A 19,150-nucleotide genomic window follows, 5' to 3' on the forward strand; every position below is an offset into this window, starting at 1 on the left:
TTGCAGGCAGGCTTGGACCTGGATGATAGCATGGAGAGGTCGAGGTTCTAACAGGAGCACACAGGACTTGGGATGGAGAAGATACGGAGCCTGGAGAGGGAAAGAAGTTAAGGATGACGGCTTTATGGCCCGATTGGCAAGAAGCATGGAGTTGCTGTGAACTGAGATGGAAAAGACTAGGGAGAAGCAGACGTGGGGGAGGAAGATGGGTTCACTTTTGGATACATCAGGGGTGAGATGGCTCTCAGATGTGCAAATGGAGATACCATGTAGGCAGTTGGAAATGCAAATTGAGAGTTCAAGACAGAGATATAAACTTGGGAGAATTCAGTATAGAGGTGGTACTTGAGGCTAGATGAAATCACCGAGAATGCTAACACAGAGGAGAGGGGGAGGCGCAAGGACCGAGCCCTGAGGCCCTGCAGTGGGGAGATCAGCACAGTCAGGGAGACCCTGTGAGGGAGACAGAAGAGTCAGCCAGTGAGTAGGAGAGGGCACAGGAGAGAGGAGCATTATTCTGAAGGTCTGAGGAGGAGCTCCAGAAGATGAATTGCAGTAGATGCTCGGACACACTGAGCAAGATGAAGGCTGGGAGAATTAGGACCCAGCAGCATGCAGTGCATGGTATCCTCAAAAGATTCAGTCCTTGTGACCTCAAAAGGGCCATGTCACATCCTCACGTGGGGTGGGTTCCAGGGAGAAACTGGAGATAGCACATTTAGACAACTCTGTTGAGGAGTTTTAATCTAAAAGGGAACAGAGAAATTATGAGCTGTTTGGGCCCATCCAAGGGTCAAGGGAAGGTTTTTTTTTTGTTTTTTAAATTTTATTTATTTATTTATTTATTTATTTATGGCTGTGTTGGATCTTCGTTTCCGTGCGAGGGCCTTCTCCAGTTGCGGCAAGCGGGGGCCACCCCTCATCACGGCGCGCGGGTCTCTGACACCATCGCAACCCCCCTTGCTGCAGAGCACAGGCTCCAGACGCGCAGGCTCAGTAATTGTGGCTCACGGGCCCATTCGCTCCGCGGCATGTGGGATCTTCCCGGACCAGGGCTCGAACCCGTGTCCCCTGCATTGGCAGGCAGACTCTCAACCACTGCGCCACCAGGGAAGCCCCCGGGAAGGTTTTTTGATTGTTTTTTTTAATAGTATATGCTGCTATTTTAGCATGTTTATATGGGAGGGGGGACTGATACTGTGGGAGGGGGTGTAAGCGTAGAAGGGATCCATAGCATTTTTGTAGGACTTGGTCTTAGGCACAGGGACAGTTTCTCTCCTGAAATGGGAGCAGAAACAGGATGTGTACACAGGTGCAGGTGGATTTGGTGTTAAAATGAGCAGGTTCACTTCTGATCATTTTATTCAGTAAATAGAAGGCCCATTTGAAATGCAGGAGTGAAAAGATGTACATGAAGTTTGAACAGGAGGAGAAGGTGGGAAGGTATATCAACTGGGGAAATGGGAGGGGTGGTGAGCAGTGCTGAGGACCCTCCCAGATTTAAAATGAGACCACTCATCATGGCTTTTGTCTACTTTTGATGCTTTTTATTGTAGGCAAGTAGATGGATTTAAGCAGCAGTGAGGCTTGGCTGAGCTAATAGACCTCAGTGAGAGGGCGCGGGGGTGATGGGAGTGAAGGGTCGTGGGCTCTAAGCTGTCAGGGAGGGTAGCGGGGCCTGCAGTCAGGACAGGAGGGTGGAGAAGCGGGATCATTAGTGGATTGGGGGGCAAGTTGTGCACTTGTTGGATTAGACTGTTGAAGTAAGTGAGCTGGAAATCGAAGGACGGGTAGAGAAGAAGTTAAAATTCAAGGTTTTGGACATAACATAATTACTAGCTAGGTCTAGACCCCTGGGAGTGTTTGCTGAGATGGGGTCGTAGGAAAGATGAGCAGGATTGAGGTCAGAGAACTGAGAGGTCCCGGTGTTGAGTGAATAGTCCCTGCAGACGTTGCCCTCCAAGGATGACAACAGTGCTGGCGACAGAGACGGAGACAGTGAGCCAGATCATTGCACTGGTCCTCTAGTCATTCTCCCCTGTTGGCAAATCGACACCATGGACGTGTTAGGCTTGTTACATCTGTGCAAACTGGTTATTTGAAACAGAGAATATGGCTTAGTTAATTATCAGAGTTTCCTGTTCTATGCATTTTTCTGCCCTTATATTCCTAATATAACATTAAATTCTGTTTAGGTTCTTATTCTCTATTTTCAGGGCATTAAAATTAATCTATTTTATAAAAATATAAAAAACCTATTTTAAAAGGAAGCCTTTTAGTTTTGACCATTCTCAAATTAGATAAAAATCTTTACTTCATCATCATTTTCATCTTAAATATTGTATTTTGGAGTGCCTTTGTATTGTCCTATATTAATACTTAATATATCACTTGTAGCTTGTTCTTATTTTCATTCGCATTTTGTGTTCTGTTAACTTCAGTGGAGTGTTTTTTCCCTGTGTTTTGACTGAAGCTTTAGTACAAGATAAAGGCCTGGAATAACTGGCATGCCGTGGATTTTTAATGCAATGATAATTTGTACACTGGCTGTTTGTCAGTTTATTTTGTCCTATGTGAAGTAGACATAACAAAATAACACAACTCAGTTGAAGTGTTTTTGAGAAATATTTGGGTTATATTTGAACCAAACTAATAAATTACTCTTCTGTAATGTCATTGGCAATTTCCGTGAAAGTATAAAACATTTTTAAGTAAATAGAAAAGAAGTACATATAAATATATGAATGTTGTAAAAGTCTGATGACTGTTTTAAAATTTAAGGAAAATATTTTAGCTTTCCAAGCTTTTCGTGAGGTAGTATTTAAAATAATAGAAAGCCATCTGACTGTTGCTTAATTTGTTTTCCTGTATTCCATTTCCTGGTAAGTGTAACATACTTCTTTATCATGTTGATGGAAGTGAAGTGAAAAACTATTCTTTGGTTTTAGGTGCTCCTTGGAGAGATCTACACGGGCACTAGTGTAGCGAGAGTAATAGTGAAGGAGTTAAAAGCAAGTGCGAGCCCAAAGGAACACGATACTTTTTTGAAAAATGGAGAACCATACTAGTAAGTAAACTGTAATGAATGTTTTGTAAACGTGGTCTGTGGTCTGTTGAAAATCAGGTGTTTAAAACGCCTTTGGGATTTCTGCTTGTAAAATACAAAATTTAAATAAGATCCAGAGTCTCATAAGACCCAAAATGTCCAGGTTTCAGCTGAAATCACTCATCTTTCCAAGAACCAAGAGAACTCAACTCAAGTAAGAAAAGACAACAGATGGTGGGAATGTAAATTGATGCAGTCACTATGGAAAACAGTATGGAGATTCCTCAAAAAACTAAACGTAGAGTTGCCAAATGGTCCAGCAATCCCACTCCTGGTCAGGTACCCAGACAAAACTCTAATTCAAAAAGATACATGCACCCCTCTGTTCATAGCAGCACTGTTCACAATAGCCAAGACATAGAAACAACCTAAATGTCCATCGACAGAGAAATGGATAAAGAAGATGTGGTACGTTATATACAATGGAATACTACTCAGCCATAAAAAAGAATGAAATAATGCCATTTGCAGCAACATGGATGAACCTAGAGATTATCAAACTAAGTGAAGTAAGTCAGACAAAGAAAGACAAATATCATATGATATCACTTATATGTGGAATCTAAAGTATGACACAAATGAACTGTTTACAAAACAGAAACAGACTCACAGATATAGAGAATAGGCATGTGGTTACCAAGTGGGAGGGGGGCCAGGGTAGGGATAGACTGGGAGTTTGGGATTAGCAGATGCACACTGTTATATATAAAATGGATAAACAACAAGGTCCTACTGTTACAGCACAGGGAACTATATTCAATATCCTGTGATAAACCATAATGGAAAAGAATATGAAAAAGAATATATATACATTTACAACTGAATCACTTTGCTGTACAGTACAAATTAGCACAACATTGTAAATCAACTATACTTCAATAAAATAAACACACACAAAAAATAGAAAAGACAACAGATACCAACACCAAGATGACAGAGGTGTTAGGATTATCTGACAAGGATTTTAAAGCAGCTGTTGTAAAAATGCTTCAATGAGCAATAAATTATAGTACCCTGGGACTTCCCTGGTGGCATAGTGGTTAAGAATCCTCCTGCCAGTGCAGGGGACATGGGTTTGAGCCCTGGTCTGGGAAGATCCCACATGCCGTGGAGCAACTAAGCCTATGTGCCACAACTACTGAAGCCCACATGCCTAGAACCCCTGCTCTGCAACAAGAGAAGCCACCACAATGAGAAGCCCATGCACTGCAACAAAGAGTAGCCCCCGTTCGCCGCAACTAGAGAAAGCCCGTGTGCAGCAATGAAGACCTAACATAGCCAAAAATAAAATAAATAAATAAATTTATATTTTAAAAAAGTTACAGTACCCTTGAAACAAATGAAAAAAGCAAAGTTTCAGCAAAGACATAGACCACATAAAGAAGACCAAAGTGGACACTTTAGAACTGAAAAATATAATAAAGTAAAAACTCACTGGATGAGTTCAACAGCAGAATGGAGAGGACAGAGGAAAAAAATCAGTGAAGTTGAAGATAAAACAATAAATATCGCCCAGTTCAAACAACAAAAAGAAAATATGTTTAAAAAAATGAAAAGTGCCTCAGGGACTTGGGGGACTTGAACAAAAGATCAAGACATCCCAGATTGAAAGGAGATAGAAAGTGGATAGAAAAAGTATTTGAGGGCTTCCCTGGTGGCGCAGTGGTTGAGAATCTGCCTGCTAATGCAGGGGACACGGGTTCGAGCCCTGGTCTGGGAAGATCCCACATGCCGCGGAGCAGCTGGGCCCGTGAGCCACAATTGCTGAGCCTGCGCGTCTGGAGCCTGTGCCCCGCAACGGGAGGGGCCGCGATGGAGAAAGGCCCGCGCACCGCGATGAAGAGCGGTCCCCGCACCGCGATGAAGAGTGGCCCCCACTTGCCGCAACTGGAGAAAGCCCTCGCACGAACCGAAGACCCAATACAGACAAAAATAAATTAATTAATAAAAAAAAAAAAAGAAAAAGTATTTGAAGAAATATTAACTGGAAAATGTTCCACATTTTGAAAAGACAAACTTACAGATTCATAAGTTGATCAAATCTCAAACAGGATAAACCCAAAGAAATTCATGCCAACACACATCATAATCAAACTTCTGAAAACGAAAGACAAAAAAATCTCAAAAGCAGGGAGAAAGAAACACCACCTCACCTGTAGAGGGGTTACATTGGAAAAGAGGAGAAGTCTCAAATCAATAACCTAAGCTCATACTTTAAAGGACCAAAAAAAGAGGAGCAAGCTGAACTCAAAGCAAACAGAAGGAGTAGATATTAAAGATAAGAGCAGAGGTCGATAAAAGTGAAAACAGAATAACAGTAGATAAAAATCATTGAAACATAAAGCTGGCTCTTTGGAAAGATAATAAAATTGACAAACCTCTAACAAGACTGACAGAGAATAAAAGAGAGAAGACACAGATTCCTAATATCAGGAATGAAAGAGACCCTACAGACATCAAAAGGATAATAAGGGACAAACAGCTCTACGTATATATATATTTGACAACTTAGATGAAATGAACCAATTACTCAAAAAGCACAAACCACCACAACTCACCCAGTATGAAATAGGTTATTTGAATAGACCTATAATCATCGAAGAAGTGGAGTTTGCAACTTAAAAACTCTGAAAAAGAATCCCCAGGCTTAGACAGTTTCACCAGAGCATTCTACAAAATGACTAAAGATGAATTAATGCCAATTCTACACAATATTTTCTAGAAAATAGAAGAGGAGGGAACACTTCCTAACTCATTTTATGAAGCCAGTATTACCCTGATACCAAAACCTGACAAAGATAGCACAAAAAGGAAAACTATAGACCAATATCTGTCATCGATGTTGATGCAGAAATTCTAACCAAAATATTAGCAAATATATAAAAAGCTATATATCATGACCAATTGGAATTTATTCCAGGAATGCTAGTCTGATTCAGTATTTGAAAATCAATCAGTGTAATCCACCATAATTACCGGGTAAAGAAGAAACATCACATGATCCTGTCAGTTGGTGGAGAAAAACATTTGACAAAACTCCACACTAATTCTTGATAAAAACTCTTTGAAAACTAGAATTAGATGAGACTCTCCTCCACTTATTAAAGAACATCTACAAAAAATCTACATCTAGCATCATACTTAATGGTGAAAGACTGAATGCTTTTATCCCTAAGATCAAGAAAGACGTAGATGTTCGCTCTCATCCCTGCTATTCAATAAGAGCCAGAAGTTCTAACTAGCTCAATAAGGCAAGAAAAGGAAACATTCAGAAGCCTGTAGATCAGAAAGAAGGACATAAGTGTCTGTGTTTATATGCAGAAAATCCCAAGGAATCTCCAAAAAAAAAAAATCCCCTAGAACTAGTAAGAGAATTCAACAAGGTTGCAGGATGCATGATCAACATACAAAAGTCAGTTTTATTTCTGTGTACTATCAATGAACATGTGGAAACCAACTTTTAAATAAAATAACTTTTATATTCACTCAAAAACAAAAAAGAAATACTTAAGTACACGTACAGGACTTGCATGCTGAAAACTATAGAAACTGATGAAAGAAATCAAGGTCTAAATAAACGAAGAGACATACCATATTCATGGGTTGGAAGATTCATGAAGATGTCCATTCTTCCCAGTCAGATTCCTGCAATTCCTTTCAAAATCCCAGCAAGATTTTAAAAACCTATATACAAGATTATTCTAAAATTATATATAAAGGCAAAAGTAGAATAGCCGAAAAAATTATGAAAAATAAGAATAAAAATTGGAGGAATCATTTGACCCAATTTCAAGAGCTCTTATATAGCTACATAATTAGGACTGTGTTTTTGGCAGAGAGATAGACAAAACTCAACAGTAAAAAACAAAAATAAACAATCTAAAAGACATCAAGTGACACCAAAGAGGATCTGTGGATAGCAATGAAAAGATCAACATCATTAACTAGGGTAATTACGATCATGATGAGAGACCACTTCACAAGTATTAGGAAAGCTAAAATAAAATAGCAACGATACCAGATGCTGGTGAGGACGTGGAGAAACTGGATCTCTCCCACATTGCTGGTGGGAATGTAAAATGGTACAGCCACTTTGGAAAATAGTTTGACAGTTTGTTAAAAAACTAAACATACGCTTACCACTGTATGTATTAGTCAACGTTCTCCAGAGAAACAGCGGCGGTAGAATCTGTAGATAGATAGCTGGTTGGATGCATAGATGGATAGATAGATGGATGGATGGATAGATGGGTGGATGGATGTATGGAAAGATGGATAGATGGATGGATAGTTGGATGGATGGATAGATGGATGGATGGATGTATGGAAAGATGGATGGATGGATAGATGAATGGATAGAGGGATGGATGGATAGAGAGAGAGAGGGATGGATGGATGGAGAGATGGATGGATGGATAGCGAGAGAGAGATAGATGGATAGATAGGTAATTTATTTTAGGGAAATGGCTCATGCAGTTATGGAGACTGGCAAGTCTGCAGGGTGGATCAGCAGGCTGGAGACCTAGAGCAGAGCCACTGTTCAGTTCATGTCCAAAGGCCATCTGCTGGCAGAATTCCTTCTTCACTGGGCGAGGCTAGTCTTTGTTCTTTGGACAAAGCCCACCCACATTTTGGAGCACCGTCTGCTTTTACTGAAAGTCCACTGATTTAAATGATGATCTCATCCAAAAACACCCTCACAGAAGTGTCCAGAATAATGTTTGACCAAATATCTGCCCTGTGGCTCAGCCAAGTTGACAGAAAATTAACCATCACATCTTGTAACCCAGCTGTTGCACTCCTAGGCATTTATCTCATAGAAGTGAAAACTTATTTCCATACACAATCTCGTGTGATTATTTATAGCAGCTTTATTTATAGTAGCCTCAAACTGGAAAAACTAAAATGCCCTCCATAGGTGACCGGTTAAACAAACTATGGTCCATCCATCCAAGCCATGGAATCCTGCTCAGCAGTAGAAGGGAAGGGACTGCTGATGCAGGCAGTGACTCGGGTAATCTGGAGGGCATTGTGTTGAGAGAAAAAATCAATCTCAGAAGGCCACATACTGTGTGATTTCATTTACATAGTATTCTCAAAATGAGAACATTATAGAAAAGGAAACCAGATTCGTGGTTGCCAGGGCTGAGGAATGGTTGGGGGCGGCGGCGGTGTGACTATAAAGGGGTAGCATAAAGGGGTAGCATAGGAGATCTTCGTGGTGGGGGGCAGTTCTGCATTTCTGTTGAGTGGTGGTTGCGCAAATCCACACATGTGATAACAGGACTTGCAAGCACACACACACCGCACCCTAGTGTCAGGGCCCTAGTTTCGGGATTGCACTGATTGTGTCAGGTGTCACCAGTGGGAAAAACTGGGTGAAGGGAACATGGGACCTCTTTGTACTATCTTTGCAACTTACTCTTAATTCATTATTGCTTCAAAATAAAGTTTTGAAGTTTAAAAAACCATTTTGGCGTATCTTTTTTTTTTTTTAACTTTGTTTTGGACAAAATATTTTCCAAAAAGAGTTTGTGTGTACTGTGATTTATGAAAATAGTATATAAGCTAGATGGCCTAAGAGGTAACTGAGTATTTTATTATGTGGATTGAAATGCTCATTGAATATAGTTTGCCTTCTTTTAAACGATGCTTCAAAATGATATCTATAAAGTTAAATTACTAAAGTTAAAGATTCTTATGTTAGGAGATGTTTTAATTTGTGAAAATGTTCGCCTGATTGGCTTTGAATTACTTAATCATTACATAACTTAGAAAACATCTGTTAAATAGAATCTTATTGTGCTCTTTTCAGTTGATCGTATTTAAATCATTAAGAATGTTAAATTTGCGGTTACTGTTTGAACAATTTTACTAGCCTGCTCCCTCATGAACAATACTATGACTTTTATTTTTACCAGTATTCTTCAACATCCAAATATTCTTCAGTGTGTTGGACAGTGTGTAGAAGCAATCCCCTATCTTCTGGTGTTTGAGTTCTGTGACTTGGTAAGTTTTCAGTAGAAATTCAAAGTCAAGTATTCAGAAGTTTTTTACCAAAGTGTTTTTGACAGATAGAAATGCTGGATGAGGGACTGCTTTCACTTCTGTCCCAGCTAGTTAATTCCAAAGAAAAATTATTAATAAACTCGATATATTAGCTTTCAGTGGGTTATGTTATAGTAACCCCCCCAAATCTCAGTGGCTGATAAGAGCAAAGTGGTTCTCATTGGCTCTGGGTCAGCTGCAGCTCTGCTCCAGGCTATGTTCACCTCTACCCCAAGGTCAGTGTTTTATTCTATCTGTAGACGCTGGGGAGAAAAACGTGTATTCTGGTGGTCTGTACAGTATGTCTGTATGGATCTTTTGGGTCAAGTTTATGAGGCTGTTCAAATCTCTTGTATCCTTCTGATTTGTGGGGAGGGGGCAGGGATAGAGGGAGACTGGGTCAGTTTTCTATGAGTTATTGAGAGGCATGTTGAAATTTCCTGCTCTGATTATGGATTTTCCTTATTTTTCCTTATAGTTCTAGTTGTTTTGCTTTGTACATTTTGATACCCTGCTGTGTCAGGGATCCAAATTTAGAGTTGATATAACTTCCCTTAATTTGAAACTTTTATCATTATGAATGCACTCTCTTTAAGATTAAAAGCATTAGTGAGGATTAAGTCTGTTTTTATTGATGTTAATATAGTTATGCCAGCTTTCTTTTGGTTAGAATTTGCCTGGTTTATCTCTGTCAATCCTCTTCTCTGGTTGACATCTCTTGTAATTAGCTTACGGTTAGAATTTTATTAACCTGTCAGTCTCGGTCACTTAACATGGAACAGGTCATCCAATTATGTTTATTGTACCTACGAGATATTTGGAATGTTATGTGCCTGTTGTGTATTATTTTTTTACCCGTTTCAACTTTTCTTTTTTGCTTTTATTCTAGCCTTCTTTTAGATTCTTGAATTTTTTTGTTTGTTTCAGTTTTCCCCATCTACTATTTTAGATACTGTTTCTTAATTTTGTGTATGGTTACACCAGAAGTTACAACAGGCATATTTAGTGTAACAAGGTCTAAAATTAATCAGTATTTTAACCCTTCTCCAGAGATGCTGGGACCTCATAAAGCTCTCTCTCCATGTAAGGAAACCAGAGTTAATCCTACTCTTCTGTGCCCTCCCCACGTTTTCCTCCGTCATGGAGGGTGCTTCCTGATTGAACACTTGGTGTAGAAAGGCAGCGTGCTGTTCTCAAGGGACCCAGAGAGAAAACTGGCCATTGTCCTCTAGGTCTCCTACTTAGAGGGAGCAGACACGTGATAATTGCCATTTAGCCTGACTATTTAATAGAGGCACGAGAATGAAGAGGAAGGAGTTCGCAAGGATGTTTCTCATAGTTTTATTGCGTAGCTGGTTTTGATTATCTCAGAATTATCAGAGCTACGGTATGTATGATCCTCACTTATCATAATACGAAAATAACTCCTTTTAGTCTAGCTCTTGGTGACCAGTATGATAGGTGACACAGCATGTGAGGGAAGAAGACCAAAGATGCATTTTTATGTGATGAGACAAGTCTGCTTGTCAGAGTTCTGCTTTTCTGAGACATTTAATGGTATCTTTTTTGGGTCCCTGATATTGATTATAAATAAAAATGGGAACGTTCTTCATGAGTGACTGTAACAGAAATAACAGCAGGAATCACCATCTTCTTGAAGTAGCACGTTTCCAGGCTAATCGAGGTGGTTTATAAAACTAGCTCATGTACTTTGGCATTTTCTTATTCTTCACCCTGTTTGTCCATTCCTGAAAGTTTTACTAGACAATGTTGTTGTTTTTCCTGGAATAGTAAAAGCTTAATGTTTTCTTCTAAGTGGGTTCAGGTAATGGGTTTAGTTTTAGTGCTGTTCTAATTTGTTTTTTTTGGTTTTTTATTTTTGTCTGCGTTGGGTCTTCGTTGCTGCGCGCGGGTTTTCTCTAGTTGCGGTGAGCGGGGGCTACTCTCATTGCGGTGGCTTCTCTTGTTGTGGAGCATGGGCTCTAGGCGCGAGGGCTTCAGTAGTTGTGGCACATGGGCTCAGTAGTTGTGGCTCTAGAGCGCAGGCTCAGTAGTTGTGGCTCATGGGCTTAGTTGCTCCGCGGCATGTGGGATCTTCCTGGACCAGGGCTTGAACCCGTGTCCCCTGCATTGGCAGGCGGATTCTTAACCACTGTGCCACCAGGGAAGCCCTCTAATTTGTTTTTAAATGAAGCTGCCTGGTTTTCTTAGGAATAGTTTATACCTTATAAAGAAACACTAAGACATCACAAAAAACACAAATAACTCCTTTACAATTACCATGAATGACCCAGTATTGACAAGATTGTATTACTGTTACTGTACAGACATTATTTTTATGTAAATATGATAAATACATGTTTTTCGTTAAGTCAACATTCTTTTTTTTTTAATTTTATTTATATATCTATCTATCTGTTTATTTATTGGTTGTGTTGGGTCTTCGATGCTGCGCGCGGGCTTTCTCTAGTTGTGGCGAGCAGGGGCTGCTCTTCGTTGCGGTGCGTGGGCTTCTCATTGCAGTGGCTGCTCTTTGTTGTGGAGCACGGGCTCTAGGCGCGCGGCCTCAGTAGTTGTGGCTCGCGGGCTCTAGAGTGCAGGCTCAGTAGTTGTGGCGCACGGGCTTAGTTGCTCTGCGGCATGTGGGATCTTCCTGGACCAGGGCAGGATCCTGAGTCCCCCACATTGGCAGGCGGATTCTTAACCACTGCGCCACCAGGGAAGTCCCCAACATTCTTTTTGTAGAATTTTTCCCTCGTACTTTTCTATCTCAGATTCAAATGCATATTCTCCAAGTACTTACACTAGACTAAGTATTCAGAACATACATATTAACTTACCTACATTTCTGTTGGCTTTCATGTTTTGGGATGAAGATTATGGATACAGCCCTCCAGAATTAGGCAATGTGACTTCTTGAAACACATTTTATGTGACTCTCGTTAAGTCATGTTCACTCTCCTCAGTCACTCCTGAAGGCTGAACATCTAGAAAGAGCCCTCATCCCCACCAAAAGCTTTCACTGGCAGTGCAGAGCTAATAGCCATTTTTATTTAAGTGCACTGCCCAAGGGTACATTGATCAATAGTAAAATTAAAAAACAATAATTTTTCTCCCCGAAATTAAAATAGAATTTCCACATGATCTGGCAATTTCACTTCTAGGTACATATGTCCAAACAGTTGAGAGCAGGGTCTCATTTTCTTTTCTTTTTTTTTTTTTTTTTTGATGTGGACCATTTTTAAAGTCTTTATTGAGTTTGCTACAATATTGCTTCTGTTTTACGTTTTGATCTTCTGGCCTCGAGGCATGTGGGATCTTAGCTCCCCGATCAGAGATCGAACCCGCACCCCCTGCATTGGAAGGTGAAGTCCCAACCACTGGACCGCCAGGGAAGTCCCTGGGTCTCATTTTCATGCCCGTGTTCACAGCAGCATTATTCACAGTAGCCACGAGGCAGAAGCAGCCCAGGTGTCCATCAGTGGTTGAACAAATAAAATTGGGTCTATCCATACACTGGAGTATTATTCAGCCTTAAAAAGGAAGGAAATTCTGACACGTGCTGCAATATGGAAGAACCTTGAGGTCATTATGCTCAGTGAAAGAAGCTAAGTCACAAAAACACAAATACTGTAGGATTCCACTTATATGAGGTCCCTGGAGTGGTCAAACTCACGGAGACAGAAGGTAGAAGGGTGGGTGCCGGGGGCTGGGGGGAGGTGGGGATGGGGGAATGAGTGTTTAATGGGGACAGATTTTCAGTTTGGGAAGATGAAGAGAGTTCTGTGGATAGACAGTGGTGACGGCTGCACAACAGTGTGAGTGTACTTAATGCCACTGAACTGTACCCTTAGAAACACTTAAGGTGGTAATTTTATGTTACGTGGTTTTTACCACACAAAAGACATTGGTAATTACCTACTATTATGGAAGGGGCTGTACCGCTGTTAACTATACTGGGAGGAGGCTGGTATGCCCTTGGGAAATCTGTCAGTCAGCACTTGGAATGTCCAGCCTCATATCAAGGTAAAGGCCGTTAACCCAGGGAGTCCCCCACCTTGCCCGGCAGTGATGTCACATTTATCTCCGAGGGCAGTTTCGTTCTCATCATCTCTGGACCCTAGTAAGTTGCAGAGGGACCAGCTCCTGGGCAGCGAGGGCTGGGCCTCGACTGGGGGCACTGGCCCTGCAGTTAGGTCCTCGGGGCTCAGTGTGTGCAGAGACCAGGTGGCAGAAACGGTCAGCTCGTGTCAGCCCCGTGAGCCATAGAGCTGCCTTCCTGCCTGGACTGCAGGGGCGTTCCCAGCACACCCCAAAGCCTGGCTTCAGCTGAGCCCTGCTCCCGGCCTGGATGCCCCAGAACCCTCCCAGGAAGAGGCCAGACTGAGCAGAGGGGCGTCGTTCAGGGCAAAAGCACCTTCTGGCCAGGGGCCCGAGGCCAGAGGCCTGTAGCCCAGGATTGGTGATCAGCAGCTGCGGCCACAGTGAAAGGAGCCACTATCTTCACATGTTCTTAGTAGGTCAGGAGCTATTGAGTGAATGTTGGCCTCTTCCGTCGTCACCAGCCAGCGATCATGCTCAGCGATAACATCTTTTAAGGAGAAAGGAGAGAATATTTTCACACTTACTTAAGTCATTCCTTGTGAGATGGAATTACCAGTCTCTGAAAAGCACTTTATCTTAGAATTTTTATGAAAGAAAATGAAAACTCAGAATTCTGAGTTTGGTAGCTGGACCAGAGTCACCGATGTGTACTGCTGATGGTGCAGTGTTCGTGAGGGGAGAGATCACTGCAGTGTGTTGTGTGTAACTTGTGGCCATAGGAGGTACACCGTGCTCTCACACGTGCTCTCACAGGTCTGTGCGGGCAAGATTGTTCGGGGGTAAGGGTCACTCAACAGAAATGTATGAGCACCTGTTGAGTACAAAGAGCTGTGCCCGGTGCTCCCGGGAACACGGGTGAGTCACCCTGATCCTGCCTTCCCTGCCTGTAGAGCCAGGCGGGCCTGCCTTCAGATGCTGGTCCTGCCACTTACCTGTGTATCACCTTGGGGAGTTACGTGACCTCTTTAAGCCTCAGTGTAGACATCTGTAAAATGGGGGTGATACTGCCCACCCTGTAGGCATAGTAGGTGCTCAGGAAGTGGTAGTTATTTTTATTCATTTTTAGTTTCTTAATTGGTAATTTAAAGGTTTGAGTAGTTCTGTATAGCAATTCTAACTAGGCTCACTGGCTCCTTTGGGAAGGCTTCACAAGGGAAGTGGCGTTTGGTCTGAGTGTGGACAGGTGTGTGGATGGACTTTCCTCAGCAGGAAAGGGTCGTAGGAACAGCGTGAGCCAGGCAGGGAAGCTCAACTGTGCATGTGGACTGGGGTTGCGGGGGGGGCGATAGATGGTCCCACAGTGGGTGGCGTGGGGACCGGTGAGAGAGCACTGCGTTAGGAGAGGCTGGTTGGCATCCGCTGGGAAAGATCAGCTGGAAAGGGGACTAGCAGAGACCAACTACTTGGAGGCCAGACTGCAGGCCCAGGTGATAAAGACAAGGAAGTAGATCACCTCCACTCCGTCTTATCTCCCGTGAGAGTCAGCAGTTTCTTCCTCTGTCACCGGACTCTGAAGCAAGAGATGATAGTCTTTTCTTTGCAAGGGAGCGATCTTGGTGTCGTGTACAGATTTCCACAGTCCTCTGCGGGCCGGGCTTGCTTCAGCCGCTCAGGAGAGGCAGGGATGCAGGGTCCCGGGCTCCCAGGGCTGTGGGAAGCTTGGCCGCTGCCCACACAGGGGTGGCGGTGTGAGGAGGGAGGGCTCCGACCTGTGTCTCATGCTGGGCCTGAGGTGTTTGCTTCTCCTTCACTGAGTCTTCTTGACTCAGTCTTCTTCATGTTACAGATTAGGAAACCGGGCTGCAAGAGATGAAGGGCCTCTCGGGGCCACACCCACGCCCGACCTCAGGACCAGGCTTTCTGTCTTCTCTTCTTTGGTTAATTGACTTGCCTGATGTCACATGATTGCTTGTGGCAAAGTGGGGATTTTAACCGATGACTTAATTTTATTCTATGTACTTCTATATCAGGTAGTTTAATGGCTGTACATTTGTCTTCCACCAGTGGGAAGCCTCCATTTTCGAATTGGCCTTTTGTACAGAAAATGCCTAGTCCACATCCGTGTCTTATTTGTAAATGAGTTCGTTACGTAAGCCCATGCCCTGGGACCCTCCGATGCAGAGATGGGCGACGTGCCCCTGCCACTCGGGAGCCGCAGTAGAAAAGAAAGGACAAGGGCCGACCGTGGAACAGGGGTGCACGTAGACGGTGTCTCTCACTCGGAGCCGGCAGCAGGGACACGTGCAGAGCAATGACACGGCATCATCAGGCTTGAAAGGGGGCGGCTGGTAGGGGCGGCGCATCCCCGGTCCCCGGGCCCTGCCCGTGGCTCCCCTTCCCCACGCGCGGCTGCTGCCCTGGCTCTCTGTGAAAATAGACCCGGGGCTGGTGATGGGTTGGATGTGGGCGTCTAGGGAGAGAGCAAACTCAAGAATGAGGACTTTGGTTTTGGCCTGCTCCACTGGGAAAGCGGTGATGCCATTTCCTGAGATGGAGCAGATCGTCAGAGCTTTGCACTGGGCGTGTTAGGTTTGAGGTGCCTCTTAGGGCCCCGAGGGAAGGGTGTCGAGTCCGCAGCTGGACAGATGAGTCTGGGCTCAGGAGGTGGAGGGGTCTGAGCCAGAGAAATGTATGAGCGGTGATTTTCAAAGCCACAGGGTGATAGGATCACCCGGGAATGAGTGTCACGGTGAGGGGGCATGAGGACCACAGACAGAGCCCTGGGCGTGCCGACGCCTACAGACCAGTAAGGGGGAAGGTCCAGCACAGGGGCCCCAGAAAGGAGTGGCCGGTGAGCTCGGAAGAAAGCCAGGAGACCGGTGGGGAAGGAAGGGATGGGCCCCTCACTTGGTCCTGCCCAGCAGGAGCAGCTAGAGCCCAGCCTGTTGGGGGGCGGGGGGTTCGAGAGAGATTGGGGGGCCAGGAGGCAGGCCAGCCGGCAGAGACCCGGCTTTTGAGGCGTCTGTCCGTGAAGAGGGGAGGGAGGTGGGGTGGGAGTGGGAACCGGGTTTGGAGGCAGAGGGGCGCTTGCTGGTTCTTTGTGGGATTCACCTGAGAGGTATTTCAGCAGAGAAGGGATGGGCTCAGGGAGAATAATCCGTGATAACAGAAGGTGCTGTGCAGGTGTGGATGTGGGGGGCGGGGCGGGACTCGAGTGGTGGAGGGAAAAGTAGGCGCAGTCAGAGGGCTTGAGGGAGTTAAGAAACCCTCGGGCTGGGGGCGTTCCCAGGGCTCCCGCCCTACCTCCCTGTTTCATTTTGTCAGTGAACACCGAGCACGCGGCTGTTGCTGCCATTCTTTCCTCCTTTCACTCAGATTTTTTTGTTGTTTTTAAATCTTTAAAATTTTTGGCTGCGTTGGGTCTTTATTGCCGCGCGGGCTCTCTCTAGTTGCGGCAAGCGGGGGCTACTCTTTGTTGCAGTGTGCGGACTTCTCACTGCGGTGGCTTCTCTTGCTGCAGAGCACGGGCTCTAGGTGTGCGGCCTTCAGTAGTTGCGGCACACAGGCTCAGTAGTTGTGGCTCACGGGCTCTAGAGCACAGGCTCAGGAGTTGTGGTGCACAGGCTTCAGTAGTTGTGGCTTGCAGGCTCTAGAGCACAGGCTCAGTAGTTGTGGAGCACAGGCTCAGTAGTTGTGGCGCACGGGCTTAGTTGCTCTGCGGCATGTGGGATCTTCCCGGACCAGGGTTCGCACCCGTGTCCCCTGCATTGGCAGGCGGATTCTTAACCACTGCGCCACCAGGGAAGTCCTCAGAGTTTTGTTTAAAAACATAAATTTTCCTCCCAAATCCTTCTATTCAATGTATAAACAACTAATTTTTCAGTTATAAAGCTATTTACTTGTTGGGTTTTTACATTGTATTGAAGTTAGTTCATTGTTCTCAGTGTCCTGCGAAAAGCTGGACGAAGCCCTCATGGCAGCTGATGCTGGGATTTAAGAGGACCCTTGTGAGTAACCATCTAAAGGTCTTCAAGTGACTCACGCCAAGAAGTCGGCCAAGGGGCTGCTCTGGTATCTGAGATCTTAGTATAAGCACTTTGCTGCCATCTAGTGTCATACATTTTTCTTTTTGAGTATTTTGCAGAGGGGCACAGTTTAGGGAGGATCTGAGAAATTTTTAAAACTTGGATAAAGGAAACTTTATTTTAGTTCAGAATACATTGCTGTTCTCAGTGTTTTTCTCTTCAAATAATGGACCAAAGTAATAATCCCTGTCTACTCACTAGGCATCATTAAAACATAAATAAAATAAGCCAGATATCTAAATACAGCTTTATCTGTTTTGGATAGAATGAGTCAATTTTTAGTACTTATATAATATAAAAATTTTTTTCTGTAATTAAAGATTTTATGCTGATTTTTATTTTAAATGGTGGTGCCAGGAGAGCTCTGAGGCTCTTTCTAGAACATAGAAAGAGTCCCTCTCAACCCATCACAGGTCTCATCCTTGAGAAAACAGTCATCGGGCTCCTCAGTAATCGCTCATGTTTACTCCCCAGGTTAGAGACGTATTTTCCGGGGTCGAGCTCACTTTGCCTCCCCCCAGTGTGGGTTGGGAGAGGCTTTTAGTTTTTGCCAAGCTGGAAACTTTCAGAGCGTTAGCGGTCTGAAGCAAAATCCCCTTCTGTTGATTATACTTTATCTTCTAGTGAAATCTGGGGAGTGGCCTATTGTGGGGAGAAGATAACTTTAGAACAGTGAGTGGTAAGGAATATGCTTTAGGTAACCTTGAAAAATAACTACACCCACTCTGCCATTCCTGCCTTCATGGCCAAAGTCACTTGGGAAGTACTTGCTGTTTGCCCGAAGCTTCTGTTTGTTTTGAGAAGTGGCCAGATGCAGCACAGCATAATCCTACTTTTGTGTGAGGGTAGTTTTTTCCTTAGATGGATATTGCAAGAAAGGGGTTAGACAGATGCATGTAAGTGGTCATTTCACTGGTAATGTAAATAAACTTCAGCTCTTTGTTTTCATATGAGCTACCTTATGAAAATCCCATTAACCTGTAGCCTGGTGCTTTTTGCTGGAGTTTTTCTGGGTTAATTTAATTGTCGCCCAAAGCTGGGTTTATTCCCACCACTCCCATGCTGGACAGAGCCTAGCCTGGGTGAAGGTGAGGTTGGGACGAGGAGGGACATGTATTTTTAAAGGGGCGGAAAAGGTGTCTGTTTCTCCGCTGGAGCAGCTTGTAATTGCTAGGGGAGCAAAAGGGGAAAGCACCACATTCGCAAAGAAATAGGAGGACCATGACGTGGGTGAGCACACACCTTGGTCCCGAGGGGAGCAGCTGCTGCCCTGGCAGAGCAGTTCACTCAGTTTGGGAGACTCCTCCACAGCTGTGTGATTGGCTTTAGTTTACTGGACATTCATTCTTATAGAATAATCGGTTTGATCTACATACTAATTTGATTTACTCACCAAATAGAATTTTCTTGACAAGTTGGTAAACTGTAGAAGTGCAGCCCCACTGTTTGTTAGCTCTGTGGCCTTGGGCAAAGTTCTTAACCTCCCGAAGCCTGTTCCACATCTGGAAAGTGTTTTACATTGTGAGAGTTATTTGAGGGTAACAGGTGTGGAAACTCCAAGAACAGTGCTTGGCACACGTTCGAAAGCTCCGGTGGTAACAGTTATTGATATCAACGTTATCGTTCATATTAAGATGATGGAAACTGGGAATGAAAACAAATTTAGATTCTTGGTGTGGACCTAGAAGTTACATTGGAATGTATTTATTTTTCAGTGTGGACAAATGCTAGTAAAGGAATATTGTGTTTTAAAGTTTAATTCTGGGAGGAATTTGCTATCTTCAGTAGCAGTTATAAGAAATGTATCAGAATCTTTAATTGGTTGAGAAAAATTTTCTTCCTCCGGAGTCTTTTTTGACTCAGATGT

The 19,150-nt window shown here is 43.7% G+C and overlaps 1 protein-coding gene across 2 annotated transcripts in view; it reads left to right on the plus strand.

Annotated features, from left to right (window-relative positions):
* The window catches only part of LMTK2 (lemur tyrosine kinase 2), an 84,438-nt gene that overhangs the window by 36,286 nt on the left and 29,002 nt on the right, over positions 1-19,150 (plus strand). For both annotated transcript variants that reach the window (XM_007186724.3, XM_007186725.3), the window contains exons 5-6: positions 2,949-3,067; positions 9,028-9,115. In XM_007186724.3, the coding sequence (XP_007186786.2) occupies positions 2,949-3,067; positions 9,028-9,115 (207 nt within the window). The remainder of the gene's footprint in view (positions 1-2,948; positions 3,068-9,027; positions 9,116-19,150) is intronic.

The sequence above is a fragment of the Balaenoptera acutorostrata genome, chromosome 15, assembly GCF_949987535.1.
Source record: "Balaenoptera acutorostrata chromosome 15, mBalAcu1.1, whole genome shotgun sequence".
Taxonomy (NCBI): Eukaryota; Metazoa; Chordata; class Mammalia; order Artiodactyla; family Balaenopteridae; genus Balaenoptera; species Balaenoptera acutorostrata.